General features: G+C 46.4%; 1 protein-coding gene across 1 annotated transcript in view; it reads right to left on the bottom strand.

The window, feature by feature from the left end:
• Positions 1-13,189: 13,189 nt before the first annotated feature.
• LOC141072841 (uncharacterized) overlaps positions 13,190-18,086 on the bottom strand; it is a 32,468-nt gene continuing 27,571 nt past the window's right edge. The window contains exon 3 of the mRNA XM_073560025.1: positions 13,190-17,923. Within this exon, the coding sequence (XP_073416126.1) occupies positions 15,027-16,064 (1,038 nt within the window). The 5' untranslated portion in view covers positions 16,065-17,923 and the 3' untranslated portion in view covers positions 13,190-15,026. The remainder of the gene's footprint in view (positions 17,924-18,086) is intronic.

Here is an 18,086-nt window from a genome sequence, read left to right as displayed (position 1 = left end):
GTCTGCAACAAGCTGTCCTATATCCATGACCTCTTTATCACTTATATAGTGGGGCAAAAAAGTATTTAGTCAGTCAGCAATAGTGCAAGTTCCACCACTTAAAAAGATGAGAGGCGTCTGTAATTTATATCATAGGTAGACCTCAACTATGGGAGACAAACTGAGAAAAAAAAATCCAGAAAATCACATTGTCTGTTTTTTTTTCCATTTTATTTGCATATTATGGTGGAAAATAAGTATTTGGTCAGAAACAAGCAATCAAGATTTCTGGCTCTCACAGACCTGTAACTTCTTCTTTAAGAGTCTCCTCTTTCCTCCACTCATTACCTGTAGTAATGGCACCTGTTTAAACTTGTTATCAGTATAAAAAGACACCTGTGCACACCCTCAAACAGTCTGACTCCAAACTCCACTATGGTGAAGACCAAAGAGCTGTCAAAGGACAACAGAAACAAAATTGTAGCCCTGCACCAGGCTGGGAAGACTGAATCTGCAATAGCCAACCAGCTTAGAGTGAAGAAATCAACTGTCGGAGCAATAATTAGAAAATGGAAGACATACAAGACCTCTGATAATCTCCCTCGATCTGGTGCTCCACGCAAAATCCCACCCCGTGGGGTCAGAATGATCACAAGAACGGTGAGCAAAAATCCCAGAACCACGCGTGGGGACCTAGTGAATGAACTGCAGAGAGCTGGGACCAATGTAACAAGGCCTACCATAAGTAACACACTACGCCACCATGGACTCAGATCTTACAGTGCCAGACGTGTCCCACTGCTTAAGCCTGTACATGTCCGGGCCCATCTGAAGTTTGCTAGAGAGCATTTGGATGATCCAGAGGAGTTTTGGGAGAATGTCCTATGGTCTGATGAAACCAAACTGGAACTGTTTGGTAGAAACACAACTTGTCGTGTTTGGAGGAAAAAGAATACTGAGTTGCATCCATCAAACACCATACCTACTGTAAAGCATGGTGGTGGAAACATCATGCTTTGGGGCTGTTTCTCTGCAAAGGGGCCAGGACGACTGATCCGGGTACATGAAAGAATGAATGGGGCCATGTATCGTGAGATTTTGAGTGCAAACCTCCTTCCATCAGCAAGGGCATTGAAGATGAAACGTGGCTGGGTCTTTCAACATGACTATGATCCAAAGCACACCGCCAGGGCAACGAAGGAGTGGCTTCGTAAGAAGCATTTCAAGGTCCTGAAGTGGCCTAGCCAGTCTCCAGATCTCAACCCTATAGAAAACCTTTGGAGGGAGTTGAAAGTCCGTGTTGCCAAGCGAAAAGCCAAAAACATCACTGCTCTAGAGGAGATCTGCATGGAGGAATGGGCCAACATACCAACAACAGTGTGTGGCAACCTTGTGAAGACTTACAGAAAACGTTTGACCTCTGTCATTGCCAACAAAGGATATATCACAAAGTATTGAGATGAAATTTTGTTTCTGACCAAATACTTATTTTCCACCATAATATGCAAATAAAATGAAAAAAAACAGACAATGTGATTTTCTGGATTTTTTTTTCTCAGTTTGTCTCCCATAGTTGAGGTCTACCTATGATGTAAATTACAGACGCCTCTCATCTTTTTCATCACTGTAAGTATTGTTGAGCGATACCGTTCGATACCCAAAAATATCGTATCGGATGGTATCGCCCGATACGAAAAAAATATCGGGTATCGCCAATTCCGATACCGGAAGTCCCATTCAAGTCAAAGGGACTTCCGGTATCGGAATTAAAAAAAGCCCTTTATTTCCTTGTTGGCTAATTCTACATAATTGAAAACAAATAAGAATCATGTAGAATGTATTGTGGGATGTGGAGGAGACATTAAAGGCATAGTGATTTATTCAAATCACATGGCATAGCATTAATTCCAATTTTTTTTTTCAAGACGTTCGGAGTTAAAAAGATATTGACTATGTTAACTTTTTTATATTTTGTCAGATACAGTGGGGAAAAAAAGTATTTAGTCAGTCAGCAATAGTGCAAGTTCCACCACTTAAAAAGATGAGGCGTCTGTAATTTACATCATAGGTAGACCTCAACTATGGGAGACAAACTGAGAAAAAAAAATCCAGAAAATCACATTGTCTGGTTTTTTTTTCATTTTATTTGCATATTATGGTGGAAAATAAGTATTTGGTCAGAAACAAAATTTCATCTCAATACTTTGTGATATATCCTTTGTTGGCAATGACAGAGGTCAAACGTTTTCTGTAAGTCTTCACAAGGTTGCCACACACTGTTGTTGGTATGTTGGCCCATTCCTCCATGCAGATCTCCTCTAGAGCAGTGATGTTTTTGGCTTTTCGCTTGGCAACACGGACTTTCAACTCCCTCCAAAGGTTTTCTATAGGGTTGAGATCTGGAGACTGGCTAGGCCACTCCAGGACCTTGAAATGCTTCTTCGTAAGCCACTCCTTCGTTGCCCTGGCGGTGTGCTTTGGATCATTGTCATGTTGAAAGACCCAGCCACGTTTCATCTTCAATGCCCTTGCTGATGGAAGGAGGTTTGCACTCAAAATCTCACGATACATGGCCCCATTCATTCTTTCATGTACCCGGATCAGTCGTCCTGGCCCCTTTGCAGAGAAACAGCCCCAAAGCATGATGTTTCCACCACCATGCTTTACAGTAGGTATGGTGTTTGATGGATGCAACTCAGTATTCTTTTTCCTCCAAACACGACAAGTTGTGTTTCTACCAAACAGTTCCAGTTTGGTTTCATCAGACCATAGGACATTCTCCCAAAACTCCTCTGGATCATCCAAATGCTCTCTAGCAAACTTCAGACGGGCCCGGACATGTACAGGCTTAAGCAGTGGGACACGTCTGGCACTGCAGGATCTGAGTCCATGGTGGCGTAGTGTGTTACTTATGGTAGGCCTTGTTACATTGGTCCCAGCTCTCTGCAGTTCATTCACTAGGTCCCCCCGCGTGGTTCTGGGAATTTTGCTCACTGTTCTTGTGATCATTCTGACCCCACGGGGTGGGATTTTGCGTGGAGCACCAGATCGAGGGAGATTATCAGTGATCTTGTATGTCTTCCATTTTCTAATTATTGATCCCACAGTTGATTTCTTCACTCCAAGCTGGTTGGCTATTGCAGATTCAGTCTTCCCAGCCTGGTGCAGGGCTACAATTTTGTTTCTGGTGTCCTTTGACAGCTCTTTGGTCTTCACCATAGTGGAGTTTGGAGTCAGACTGTTTGAGGGTGTGCACAGGTGTCTTTTTATACTGATAACAAGTTTAAACAGGTGCCATTACTACAGGTAATGAGTGGAGGAAAGAGGAGACTCTTAAAGAAGAAGTTACAGGTCTGTGAGAGCCAGAAATCTTGATTGCTTGTTTCTGACCAAATACTTATTTTCCACCATAATATGCAAATAAAATGAAAAAAAACAGACAATGTGATTTTCTGGATTTTTTTTTCTCAGTTTGTCTCCCATAGTTGAGGTCTACCTATGATGTAAATTACAGATGCCTCTCATCTTTTCAAGTGGTGGAACTTGCACTATTGCTGACTGACTAAATACTTTTTTTCCCCACTGTATGTATGTTTCACAACTTCCATGCTCTTCACCTTCTTTTGTACTTCTCCCACACTTTGTCCTTCATGATCCGCAGCAGTAGCATTTTTTTCATCAACTTTTTCTTCACCTTATTCATCTTCTTCTTCTTCACCTTCTTCCCATTAATTTTTTTTTCCATTCTTCATATTCTTCTTATTCAGCTATTATTAATTTTCATATGCTATTTCTTCATCTTCTTCCTATTCTTCTTTTTCTTCATTTTCTTATGGTGACAGTCATTCCTGTAGTACTTATCTATAAAAGTTATAAGATTACACCTTACGTTCTGCCTGTCACAAAAGATTTACAACAGGATTTGTCCGCGTTCAGTTTGGCCTGTAGCAGCAGGCATTTTCCAGGGGCACCACGAGGAGGAACAGACTCACCCCCATTTACTGCTTAGTCTTCTTCTGCTTATAATTTTGATTTCTTCTATGCTGATTTTTAGTCTTATGCTTAATGTTCTTCTGCTTTCTGTTCTTCTGCTTTTGCTTCTTCTGCTTCTTGTACTTCTGTCTTTTGTTCTGTATCTTGGTGGTTGTCTTCATGTTCTTTGTCCTCTTGGTCATATTATTTAGGGTCATATTTCTGGTCTTCTTTGGTGTGGTCTTCAGGGTCGTCGTCATCAGGGTCGCCGTCATGGAGATTAATACCGATTACCAAAGACAATTTCAAAAAGCTTGATCTTGGAAATGTAGCAGATGGTACAAGAAGGCTGAAAAACTGGCGAGAACCAGCTGACAGTTCTGGAACCCGTAGTGGCAGCAGAAGGAACAAGAGCCAATGGCACTACTGAGGAACAGCTGACGGTGCTGGAACCCAGATGGGTAGCAAAAGCTACAAGAGCCAATGGCACTACCGAGGACCAACTGACGGTGCTGGACCACGGTTACTAAGCAGAAGGTACCTGTGCTAAAAAGCACTACCAAGGACCAGCTGACGTTGCTGGACCTCGGATATCGAGATGGAGGCACCTAGGCCAAAGGCTCTGGCGAGAACCAGCTGACAGTGCTGGAACCCGGATGGGTAGCAGAAGGAACAAGAGCCAATGGCACTACCGAGGACCAACTGACGGTGCTGGACCACGGTTACTAAGCAGAAGGTACCTGTGCTAAAAAGCACTACCAAGGACCAGCTGACGGTGCTGGACCTCGGATACCGAGATGGAGGCACCTAGGCCAAAGGCTCTGGCGAGAACCAGCTGACAGTGCTGGAACCCGGATGGGTAGCAGAAGGTACCCATCCAAAGCAAAGTAGCCAGGCCGCAAGCCAGCCGCAGTTACCGAAACCCACAGTCCTACAGGGGGTCCATGTCCCATTGGCACTATGGATCCAGCCTTCAGTGCCAGTTCCAGCAGCCCACATAGGAGTCACCTAAACTGCAGGCACCGTAGAGTCAGCTAACCTGGCCGCAAGATGACAGGACAACGGATTGGTGGCATAGTGACCTTGACACTACCCGGAAACAGCTGGCGTGCTGGAACCAGGCTGGGCAAGTACCCGTGCCAAAGACACTGCCGAGCACCAACTGGCGTTGTTGGAGCCCAGGGACAATCATGGTGTAGGCCGAGGCCTACTTGGTGGCAGTTTTAGATTGTTTGTAGGCTACAATAGACTGTCAACGTACTCCAATTAGGCATCTGTCTCCACTCTGTTTCCAGGATTTCACGTGACCACCAACACCGCCAGTTTATGCGTACAATAGCCGTCTGCCCAAACCACACGTGTTCCTGTGTTACTGGGGTTCCGTAATGTCAGCAGATCCCCTGATGTGTGTCTGCCACTGTCTCCTGCTCTGTCCACATTCCCACCACTTGTAGTGGGAAGTTGGACAGCGCAGGAGACAGTGCCGGACACACATTGGGGGATCTGCTCACGTAACAGAACACCAGGAACAAGTGTGGAATGCGTGGACGGCAACTGTGAGCAGGAACTGGCGGTGTTGGAGGTCAGTGGGAAATACTAGAGACAGAGTGGAGACAGAGGCCAAATCAGAGAATGTTTAAATCAGAAGTAGTTACAATTTGGAGGCAGCAGCAGTTTGCCCTCCACACAGCAGGGGATCAGCTGACGTTACCGACCCCACTTTCACATGAACGAGTGTTTTTTTCTGTGTGGACAGCACTTCCGAGCAACAACTGACGATGTTGGAGCCCAGGGATAGTCATTTTGTAGGCTGAGGCCTACTTGGAGGCAGTTTAAGATAAGACGTTGTTTGAATTTGGAGGCAGCAGGAGAGTTTGCCGTACACACAGCAGGGGATCAGCAGACGTTACCGAACCCCACTTTCAGATGAACAAGTGTTTTTTTCTGTGTGGACAGCACTTCCGAGCACCAACTGGCGTTGTTGGAGCCCAGGGACTATCATGGTGTAGGCTGAGGCCTGCTAGGAGCCAGGTGTAAATCGGACGTATTTTGACTTTGGAGGGAGCAGGACACTTAGCCCTCCACACAGCAGGGGATCAGTAGACGTTACCGAACCCCACTTTCACATGAACAAGTGTTTTTTCTGTGTGGACAGCACTTCCGAGCACCAACTGGCGTTGTTGGAGCCCAGGGACAATCATGGTGTAGGCCGAGGCCTACTTGGTGGCAGTTTTAGATTGTTTGTAGGCTACAACAGACTGTCAACGTGCTCCAATTAGGCATCTGTCTCCACTCTGTTTCCAGGATTTCACGTGACCACCAACACCGCCAGTTTATGCGTACAGTAGCCGTCTGCCCAATCCACACGTGTTCCTGTGTTACTGGGGCTCTGTAATGTCAGCAAATCCCCTGATGTGTGTCTGCCACTGTCTCCTGCTCTGTCCACTTTCCCACCACTTGTCGTGGGAAGGTGGACAGCGCAGGAGACAGTGCCGGACACACATTGGGGGATCTGCTCATGTAACAGAACACCAGGAACACAGGAACAAGTGTGGAATGCGTGGACGGCAACTGTGAGCAGGAACTGGCGGTGTTGGAGGTCAGGGGAAATACTAGAGACAGAATGGAGACAGAGGCCAAATCAGAGAATGTTTAAATCAGAAGTAGTTACAATTTGGAGGCAGCAGCAGTTTGCCCTCCACACAGCAGGGGATCAGCTGACGTTACTGACCCCCACTTTCACATGAACGAGTGTTATTTTCTGTGCGGACAGCACTTCTGAGCACCAACTGGCGGTGTCGGAGCCCAGGGAAAATCAGGTAGTAGGCCGAGGCCTACTTGGAGCCAGGTGTAAGTCTGAGGTACTTTGAGTTTGGAGGGAGCAGGACACTTTGCCATACACACAGCAGGGGATCAGCAGACGTTACCGAACCCCACTTTCACATGAACAAGTGTTTTGTCTGTGCGTACAGCACTTCTGAGCACCAACTGGCAGTGTCGGAGCCCAGGGAAAATCAGGTAGTAGGCTGAGGCCTACTTGGTGGCAGTTTTCGATTGTTTCTGCACTACTACTAACTGTCAACGTACTCCAATTAGGCCTCTGTCTTCACTCTGTTTCGAGTATTTCCTCTGGCTTCCAACAACGCCAGTTGCTGCTCTGAAATGCCGTCTGCACAACCAACACTTGTTCCTGTGTTACTGGGGTTCTGTAACAGCAGCTTCTCACTAGAGGTGAGTCAGGCAATGTCTCCTGCTCTGTCCACTTTTCCACTACAAGTAGTGGGAATGTAGACAAAGCAGGAGACATTGCCGGACTCACCTGAGGAGATGAGCAGATGTTACAGGACCCAGGTAACACAGGAACAAGTGTTGATTGTGCAGACGGCACTTGAGAGCAGAAACAGGCGGTGTTGTAGGCTGGAGGAAATACTCAAAACAGAGTGGAGACAGAGGGCAAATCAGTGAACATATTAAATCAGAGGTAGTCAGAAGTTGTAGGCAGCAGGAGAGTTTGCCATACACACAGCAGGGGATCAGCTGACGTTACCGAACCCCACTTACACATGAACAAGTGTTTTTTCTGTGTGGACAGCACTTCTGAGCACCAACTGGCGGTGTCGGAGCCCAGGGAAAATCAGGTAGTAGGCCGAGGCCTACTTGGAGCCAGGTGTAAATCTGAGGTACTTTGAGTTTGGAGGGAGCAGGACACTTTGCCATACACACAGCAGGAGATCAGCTGACGTTACCAAACCCCACTTACACATGAGCGAGTGTTTTGTCTGTGTGGACAGCACTTCTGAGCAACAACGGGCGTTGCTGTAGCCCAGGAAATAAAGTTCAGGTCATAGAAACATGAACACAACAGGAGACCTGGATCCTGTTGCCAGCCAATTATATAATGTGGAAGAGGACTGGCAAATTCAGGTGAGATCCAGGCCTTGTTCATTTTCACAAAAGTAAGACGGTCAACATTATCGGCGGATAGTCGCGTGCGACGGTCTGTTACCACACCACCTGCAGCACTAAAGACACGTTCCGATAATACACTGGCAGCAGGGCAAGCCAGCACCTCCAATGCATACTGGCTAAGCTATGGCCATGTATCCAGCTTAGAGACCCAAAACTTGAACGGGGAAGAGCCGTCTGGGAGTACACTATCAGGGCAAGACAAGTAGTCTGTCACTATCTGACGGAAACGTTGCCTCCTGCTGACTGGAGCCGTCTGTGATGGTGTAGCCGTTTGTGGCGGTCCCACAAAACTTTTCCACATTTGGGACATACTGGCCTTGCCTTGTCCTGCGGCACTGCCTCTGCTCCCTCTTTGTGCAGATCTTCCTCCACTGCCTCTACCCACATGGCTGCTTTGAAAAGCACTACCAGCAACACTTGCGGGGGGAATGGAGAACATGATGGCCTGCACAAGTATTTCTTGGTACTCCCGCATTTTACGCTCCCGGTTCAACTGTGGTATGAGGCTTTGTAAGCTGTCCCGGTAGCGAGGATCTAAGAGGGTGTACACCCAATAATCAGCCGTGTGGAGAATGTTGGTGATGCGGCGGTCATTTAACAAGCACTGCAGCATGAAATCAACCATGTGCTGCAGACTGCCAACTGGACCGGAAACGCTGTCCCCAAGCTTGAGGCAGCATCTCAGCCTGCTCAGCATCACCCCACCCTCGCTGTACACACTGACTACTAGAGCCTTGTGTACCTCCTTCCTCTGGAGAGATGTGTTCCTCCTCCTCCATTGACTCCTCGTCATCCTCCTCACCAAGTGTCCCCTGCCTGGGCCTTTGTGTAGAAGCACGTTGCGCAGACTTGACAGAAGCAGATGGCATTTCTGACTCCTCATCCTCAACCTCTACAAAAACCTCCTCACTTAGTGCTTGTAAGATTTTTTGAAGCAGACAGATAAGGGGGACAGTCATGCTGACTAGTGCATCATCTGCACTGGCCATCCGCGTGGAGTCATCGAAGGCACGCAAAACTTGACAGATGTCCCTCATAGTGGCCCACTCAGTGGTGGTGAAGTGTGTCCGGCGCACAGTGCTACTTGTTTGCGCCTGATGCAGCTGGCACTCCATTACTGCTGCCTGCTGCTCACAAAACCACTCCAACATATGTAACGTTGAATTCCACCTGGTGGGGAGGTCACATATGATGCGATGTTCTGGCAGGCGGAATCGGTGTTGCAGAGATGCAACGCGCGATCTTGCCATGCTGGAACGCCGCAAGTGAGCACACGCTAGGCGAACCTTGTGTAGCAGTGCATCAAGATCCGGATAGTCCCTCAGAAAGCTCTGCACGACCAAATTGAGCACGTGTGCCAGACATGGTATGTGAGTGAGGTTGCCTAGGCCCAGAGCTGCCACTAGATTTCGGCCATTGTCACTCACTACCAAACCTGGCTGGAGATTCGCTGGCACAAACCACACATCGCTCTCCTGCTTGATGGCATTCCATAGCTCCTGTGCTGTGTGGCTCCGATTCCCCAAAGAAATTAATTTAAGGACGGCCTGTTGACGTTTGGCCACACCTGTGCTCATATCTGGCCTAACAGGCTCATGCAGTGCTGATTCCGAGGAACTAGAGTAGGAGGAGGACTCAATATGTACAGACTGCATTCCTGCAATCCTTGGAGTTGGCAGAATACGTACAGAGCCACTCTCCAGATCTGTACCCGGCTCCACAACATTGACCCAATGGGCAGTGAGGAAAAGGTATCGTCCCTGTCCATGGCTACTGGTCCACGCATCGGTGGTCAGGTGGACCTTGCTACTGACGGCGTTTAGTAGCGCATTTTTAATTTTTCCCTCCACATGCTTTTGCAGGGCAGGGACGGCTTGCCTGCTGAAATAAAAGCGGCTGGGCACATTGTATTGTGGAACTGCCAATGACATCAAGTTCCGGAAGGTGTCAGTCTCCACCAGCCTGAATGACAGCATCTCAAGGGCCAGTAGTTTGGCAATGCCGGCATTCAGAGCCAGTGCTCGGGGATGGTTTGCCGAGTATGGCCCCTTTTTCTCCCATGCCTGTGCTACCGATTGCTGGTGAGTGGCCTGGGAGTGTGCTGATGACTGAGGACGTGGTTCAGTGGGTGGAATTTCACTGGGTCTCTGGACAACAGTGGCAGATGTTCTTCCATGGCGTTCCAGTGAGGAAGCCGAACCAGCTGTGTGTGAGCTGGAGGAAGAGGCCCCAACACGAGCTGAAGAGGTGGTAGGTGCTGCTGAAGGTTGGCCTACATCTTCAGTGTGTCTGTGTAACTCCACCTCGTGCTTGGTATGCACATGTTTCCACATATTTGTGGTATTGAGGTTGCTCACATTTTTCCCTCGTTTAACTTTCTGATAACACAGCTTGCATTTGACAAAGCAAATGTCATCTGCAACTGTGTCAAAAAAAAGAGCACGCACTGCAAGTCCTGGGAGAGCCCGTTTTCTGTTTTGGAAGAGGATTGCTCCTCACGGGTGCCAAAGTGGAGGCTACAGGCAACCAAGTCTGCCCCCGCCCTCTCCCTCCTCTTTTGGCCGTTCGGGGAATCTCTTTCTCAGAGCTGCTCCCACCACCTTCCTGTGGCTGACGCCATGATTGGTCAAGGACCTCATCATCTCCACTCCCCTCTTCAAGCACCGGCTGGTCCTGGGTTGTCTCGCCAGCACCGTACGCACCAGAAATTGGCAACTGAGTCTCATCATCATCAGATGAGTACTGAGGTGTGCTGACAATAGGCACTGGCCCACCCGCCTCTTCAGATTCAGAGGGACAAAGCAGTTGCGCATCACTGCATACTCCCTCTTCTTCTCGCTCTAGAATGCTGCTTGGCTGGCCACCTCTTTCCAAGCCAACAGATTCTGAGAACAGAAGTAAAGATCCTGTCCAGGGCTCTCAGACTGCCTGGGCAATTTGGCAGGTGGTGAAGAGACAGATGGTTGCTCTTCAGTGCTCTGGCCCTGGAAGGATGCGGAAGTCATTGAAGTGGATGCGTTAGCTGCCATCCATCCGACAATGGCTTCAATTTGTTCGTCACGCAGCAGTGGGGTACGGCGAGGTCCTACAAAGCTGCGCATGAAGGACTGTTGCCTGGTAAAAGTGGGGGATGCCGGGTCACTGGTAGCCGCAGCAGACACCGAATCCCCACGTCCTCTCCCTGCTGAATCCCCCCGTCCTCACCCTGCTGAAACTCCACGGCCACGTGCCTTACTCCCTGCCTTCTTCATCTTGGTATACTGATAAAGATAGGCAGAAAAGTAAAAAAGGGGGGGCTTAGTGTTCTTATTCCTGAACACCTGCTAACCAGTATAAGAAACACTAATTTGGCTAAGAGTGTGTGTACTACACTTTAATATGATCTAATGTGGCCTACACAACTCTAAAGTGGAGTGTTTGGTGAACTTTATTTCCTTTTTTTTTGGGGGGGGGGGGAAATAAAAGGATGTGACCAAAGTTTAAAAGCTATAGTATCACAAACTTTTTGGAGCAATTACAATGCAGGAAGCTAACCTACAATGCAATGGATGAGCCTCCAAAAAATAGGGTGATACTAGTCTGGCTGGCCCTGAAGGGCACAAGCCAGCAAAAAGGCTCCTCTATCTAATCCTATATAGTGTTTGCAACAACCAATGACAATGGATGCGGATGGAAGCACACTAATATAGGAGCAAAAATCTGGACAAATTAGCTGCAAAAAAAGGACTATGTATGAGGCAGTGACGCACACTGAGCGGACTACAACCAGCGGTGGCTGTAGAACACACTGCAACGAGAGCTGCACTCACACACAGAGAGACCTATCAGACAGCCAAAAACAGTGCAGAGAAATGGGCTATAGCACTGAAAGGCTGCTGAAAGGCTCCACTGTCCACTCCTTTAGTGTTTGCAACCAACGTATATGGATACGTATGGAAGCACACTATACAGGAGAAAAAAAAAAAGCAGCAATAAAAGAAAAATGTGTATGAGGCAGAGACACACGCTGGGCGGCCTACAAGCAGACGTGCCTGCAGGACACACTACACAGCGTGGGTCTGCACTCACACAGCCCTTGCAGACAGCTATTAAAACAGCGCTGCTGGGCTAAAAAAATGCTACAGTGGTGGATTATGTAGCCTGGGTAGAGCAATAGATATGTTTGATGATCGCTATTTCTAACTGTCCCTCACAGTCTTCAACAGCAGCCTGTCCCTAACTCAAATTCACGGCAGAGTGAACCCGAAATGGCGGCTGCTGCGGTTTTTATAGTGCATCATGACATCATTTCAGCAGCCAATCACAGCCATGCCAGTAGTTAACATGCCTACATGCCTAACAGGATGTGCCCACACTTCTGAGGATCCCCATTGGCTGAATCAAATGGAGCTGGCTCCTAGCATTATGGGAACTTCCGATTCCGGTATTCGATATGAAAAAAGTATCGGAACTAAGTATCGGAATTCCGATACAGCGAATATCGGCCGATACCCGATACTTGCGGTATCGGAATGCTCAACACTACTTATAAGCGCTCCTTCCTTGGCATCACTGAAACCTGCCTCACCCCCTATGACTCAGCCTCTCCAGCTGAACTTTCTTATGGCGGATTCCATCTCTCTCACACCCCTTTTCCCAGCAGCAAATGTGGTGGAGGAGTTGGCTTGCTCCTGTCTGATACCTGCTTCTTCACCCCAATTCCACTCTCACCCTCTGCAACTCTTCCTTCATTTGAGATGAACTCCATCCACATCTATTCCCCCCTCCAACCTCCAGCTGGCTACCATCTACTGCCCTCCAGAACTATCCATCTCCACCTTCCTCAACCACTTCACCAACTGGCTATTTCATTTAATTTCTGCTGACCTTCCTACTATCGTCATGGGTGACTTGAACATCCCTAGTGACTTTCACCGCAGCTTCCTCTAAACTTTTATTGCTGACCGCCTCCTTTGGCCTTACTCAATGGTCCTCTGTGGCCACTCACAAAGATGGCCACACACTGGATCTTATCTTCACTTGCCTCTGTTCCCTTACTAATCTCACTAACTCACCCCTCCCCCTGTCTGACCACAATCTACTGACATTCCCTTCCTTCTCCTCTCCTAGTGCGCAACCCCCACTCCACAAACTCACTCACCCTTGCAGAAATCTCAAACACCTCAATTTACACTCACACTCTGAGTCCCTTCTCCCGCTTACAGATATCGCTTCCTTAAATAATAACAATAATAAATTTTATTTCTATAGTGCCATATTCCACAGCACTTTACATTTCAGAGGGGACTTGTACAGACGATAGACATTACAGCATAACAATAATCACATAGATTATAACAAATACCAAGAGGAGTGAGGGCCCTGCTCGCAAGCTTACAATCTATGAGGAAAAAGGTAGACACGAAAGGTGGGTGGTAACAATTGCCCTGATTGTATGGACCAGCCATAATGTTAAGTGTGTAACAGTACAGACACAGAGGGCTAATAGATGCATAAAGCATGTGGGAACATGATGTGGGGAACCTGGTTATGGTAAAACTTTTCACTGTGCCACACAGGGATAGATTAGGTTAATGTGTTGAGGCGGTAGGCAGTCTGAATAAAGGCCTTTTCAGGGCATGCTTAAAATTGTGGGGATTGTGGACTAATTGTATTGACCTGGGAAGTGCATTCCAAAGAATTGGCGCAGCACTTGTATAGTCTTGGAGACGGGAGTGGGAGGTTCTGATTATTGAGGATGCTAACCTCAGGTCATCAGCAGAACGGAGGGCTCGGGTAGGGTGGTATACTGAAACAAGGGAGGAGATGTAGGGTGGTGCTGAGCCATTAAGGGCTTTGTGGGTGAGGGTAATAAGTTTATACTGAATTCTGGAGTAGATGGATAGCCAGTGTAATGACTGGCACAAGGTAGAGGCATCGGTGTAACGATTGGTGAGGAATATGATCCTGGCTGCAGCATTCAAGACAGATTGGAGAGGGGAGAGTTTGGTAAGAGGGAGACCGATCAGAAGAGAGTTACAATAGTCGAGACGAGAATGAATAAGAGAAGCAGTAAGCATTTTTGCAGAGTCAAAAGTAATAAAAGGTCGAATTCTAGAAATGTTTTTGAGGTGCAGATAACAAGAGTGAGCCCATGATCGGATGTGGGGGGCAAAGGAAAGCTCGTAGTCAAGGATGACCCCAAGACAGCGGGCATGTTGCTGGTGAGTAATAGTGGAACCACACACGGAAGTGGCAATGTCGGGTATAGGTACATTAGTAGCGGGAGGAAACACAAGAAGTTCAGTCTTTGACAGGTTCGGTTTCAGATATAGCAAGGACATGATGTTAAACACAGCGTTTAGACAATCGCTGGTGTTTTCTAGAAAGGCCGGCGTGATGTCAGTAGAAGAAGAGTATAATTGGGTGTCATCAGCATAGAGATGGTACTGGAAACCAAATCTACTGATTGTTTGACCAATAGGGGCAGTGTACAAAGAGAAGAGGAGGGGGCCTAGGACTGATCCTTGAAGAACCCCAACAGTAAGGGGAAGATGAGAGGAGGAGGAACCAGCAAAAGCTACAGTAAAGGAGCGGTCAGAGAGATAGGAGAAGAACCAGGAGAGAATGGTGTCCTTGAGACCAATGGAATGGAGCATAGTGAGGAGGAGCTGATGATCCACAGTGTCGAATGCTGCAGAGAGATCCAAGAGAATTAGCATGGAGTAATGACCATTTGATTTAGCTGTTAGTAGATCATTAGAGACTTTAGTGAGGGCAGTTTCAGTAGAGTGTAAAGAGCGGAAACCGGATTGGAGAGGGTCGAGGGTCAAGAAGAGAGTTATCAAAGAGATAGCGGATAAGACGGAAGTGGACCAGGCCTTCCAGGAGTTTAGAGATGAAGGGGAGATTAGAGACAGGTCTATAGTTTTGGTCAAGGGATGATTTTTTAAGTAGTGGATGTATGATGGCATGCTTAAATGAGGAGGGAAAGATACCAGAAGAGAGAGAGAGGTTAAATACTTTAGTTAAGTGATGGGTGACATCAGGGGAAAGGGACTGGAGGAGATGTGACGGAAATGGGTCACTGGTGCAAGTGGTTGGGAAAGAAGATGCAAGGTGCCTGCTTACTTCTTCTTCTGTGACTGGTTCAAAATCAGAGTGCGAGCAAGATGCAATCGGGAAAGGAGGACAGTGCATGGTATGAAGTGATTGGGAGATAATTTCCTGTCTGATCTGGTCAATTTTTTCTTTGAAATAATTGGCCAGATCGTCAGCTCGAAGCTCTGTGGTTGGGGCCTGTACTCTAGGGTTGAGTAGAGAATGAAAAGTGTTAAAGAGATGTTTAGGGTTATTGGACAGTGAGGTGATGAGGGTGTTGAAATAGGTTTGTTTTGAGAGGTGAAGGGCAGTGTTGTATGTTCTATGCATAAACTTATAATGGATGAAATCTTCGTGTAGATTGATTTTCTCCACAGACGTTCGGCGCACCTGGAGCACCGCTGCAGGAAACGTGTTTGCAGGGTGTGCCAGGGTTGTCGCCATCTGTGTTGTGGTGTTCTATCTATAGGAGGTGCAAATTCATCCAGGGCACTTTGAAGTGTTTCATTGTAATGCTTCAATGCAGAATCAGGACATGAGAGGGAGGAGATAGGGGCCATTGAAGACTGCAAGTTCTTCATAAGTTTCTGGGTGTTAATGGCCTGTATGTTTCTATAAGTATGGACAGTGGGGGTGACCTGAGTGGCCTGGCAGTTCTTGATAGAGAATGAAAGGTTGTGGTCAGAGAGCAGAAGAGGGGAGTTTGTAAAATCATCCACTGCACAAAGCCGAGAGAAGACCAAGTCGAGGGAGTTTCCGTCTTCGTGCTTTGGAGAATTAGTAAGCGGCGAAAGGCCAAACGAGGAGGTTAGAGATAAAAGGTGAGTAGCAGATGGGGAGAGAGGAAGAGCAATGGGGATGTTGAAATCGCTCATGATGAGGGTAGGGATGTCACAGGAGAGAAAATGTGGAAGCCAAGTGGCAAAATGATCCAGGAACTGATGGGAGTGGTCGGAAGGACGATACACCACCGCCACTCGCATGGAGAAGGGGGTGTAGAGTCTGACGGCACAAAAGAAGGAAAGACAAGTGAGGGTAGTTGAGGGATAACCTGAAAGGTACATTTGGGTGATAGGAGCAGACCAACGCCTCCACCTGCTCTATTGTCTGATCTTGGGGTATGAGAGAAGTGTAGTCTACCATATGAAAGAGCAGCAGCAGCGGTAGTGTCTGACTGCTGGATCCTGGTTTCAGTATGTATTGCCAACTGTTTAGCAATAAGATTCGGATACGGCTTTAAAGAAGGCACCACTTGGATATGACACAATTTTATTATACAATGATTAATTTAAGTGATAAAACACCAAATTAATGGAATGGCAGATATAATATTACCCTGTTTTGTTAAATAACTTCATGTGAATCATACAATTAATATGAATTATAGTACATAGAGAAATAAGCATCCATATTATACATTACCAAGCATTGTAACATCACTACTCCACTGGAGGGACCACAGTGTCAGCGAGAAGAAAATACTCTGGTCTTGTCATCACAGAAACCGTGCACCCACGATACCTTCTGGAAATGTCCCTCCCTCACTGACAAATGGTCCACCTTTTTATACAGAAAACTCCCAGATCCTCCCCTATTACATCTGTGCAGTATGTTTAGACTGAATCATCATCAGAAACTTGAAATTGCACAGTACGTTGTTGTCTTGATAACAGCACAAGACTTCAAGGTCTGTTTGTTATAGACTACTACAATCTTAGTTTGTTTGCACCAACCAGAGATTCGTTTGCCATTAGAATGTCTCTTAACAATAGCACAATGCATCAGGGTTGTTTTGCTACTGATTATAACCCAAGGTCTGTTTGACTCTAACAATCAATGTTGCCTGTCCAGGTCCAACATATGTTGCTTGCTACAAAGTTAACTCTTCATGCTCATAGCATAACGCTCTAAGATGGTAGCATATGGGCAGCATGACTTCCATAATCACTTCAGGCACACACACACTTGTCTAATGTGTATCACAGTCGGTCCTTGATTATTGATGTCATGCATGACCATTGCTACATGAGACCATCCAAACATTTCGGTCTCTCTTGTCTTCGAGAATCATACTATTATTGAACACAAGACTTCCTTGTTCAAGCAGCATAAATATTCATTAAAGATATTACACCGTAGTATATTGCAATATATAGTGTTTGGATTCAAACAACCATATTTCATATTTGCAATACATTCCACCCTTGGTCTAATGACCACACTATATCAAAGCATATAAACAATATATTACAATATGTAGGCTGTAAGATATCCATATTTTTATTAGCACCACAATCCACCATTGGATATCTTATAGCCACACATTATTTATCCAAATAACAACAAACCAATACATGCATAATACAAATTACTCCTTAAAGTTAACCTAGAGCTAACACCTGACCCACTAGTTATATTAGTTGGAATATATCTAAAAGTGATATTTCCAAAGGAAAACATCCCACCTCTAGGCAATCTTACATGTTCTGTAAATGATGAAGCGATCACTATTGCCCGCACTCATATTTTTACACTTTTTATCAGAACTGGAGCCACATTTAATAGCCCTCTCCCCATCCGCAGTCTGATTCATCATATTTAAATGTTTATCACAAGTCCACTGACAGCATGGATCAGCTGGCATAATACTTGGAATCCTTCTGTTAATCATTTCTCCCATTAGACATTTTCTTCAGTACAGTTCACACTTTGGGTCACATCTTCTTGGATATACCACCATACAAGTTTTTAATATATATAGTGGTAGTGTTCATCCACTGAGCAAAGTGAATCCATAGATTCTGTTCGGTTTTCAGAAATCCACATTTTCCATAGTTGGCATCTGTCTGAAGATTGCTTGGCTCTTGAAAGCAGTCGCACAAGATGAAAGCAATAATACAACACTTACAGATCAGATTTTGATCTAAAGGGAAAACAAAAACATTATTATCTGAGATCACATTGACTGCTACTTGAGAAATGACTTGAGCAGATTCAGGACACCGAATTGATTCCACCAAATTTTAGAAATCCACTGACTGAGCTATTCTAGCTTCTCTCTGTATTATTGACATGTCACTTTACTC

This window comes from Dendrobates tinctorius, unplaced genomic scaffold (assembly GCF_039654945.1).
Source record: "Dendrobates tinctorius isolate UK_male_01 unplaced genomic scaffold, ASM3965494v1 ptg000014l, whole genome shotgun sequence".
Classification (NCBI taxonomy): Eukaryota; Metazoa; Chordata; class Amphibia; order Anura; family Dendrobatidae; genus Dendrobates; species Dendrobates tinctorius.
Note: the sequence above shows the minus strand (reverse complement) of the source record. Positions and strands in the feature narration are given on the sequence as shown.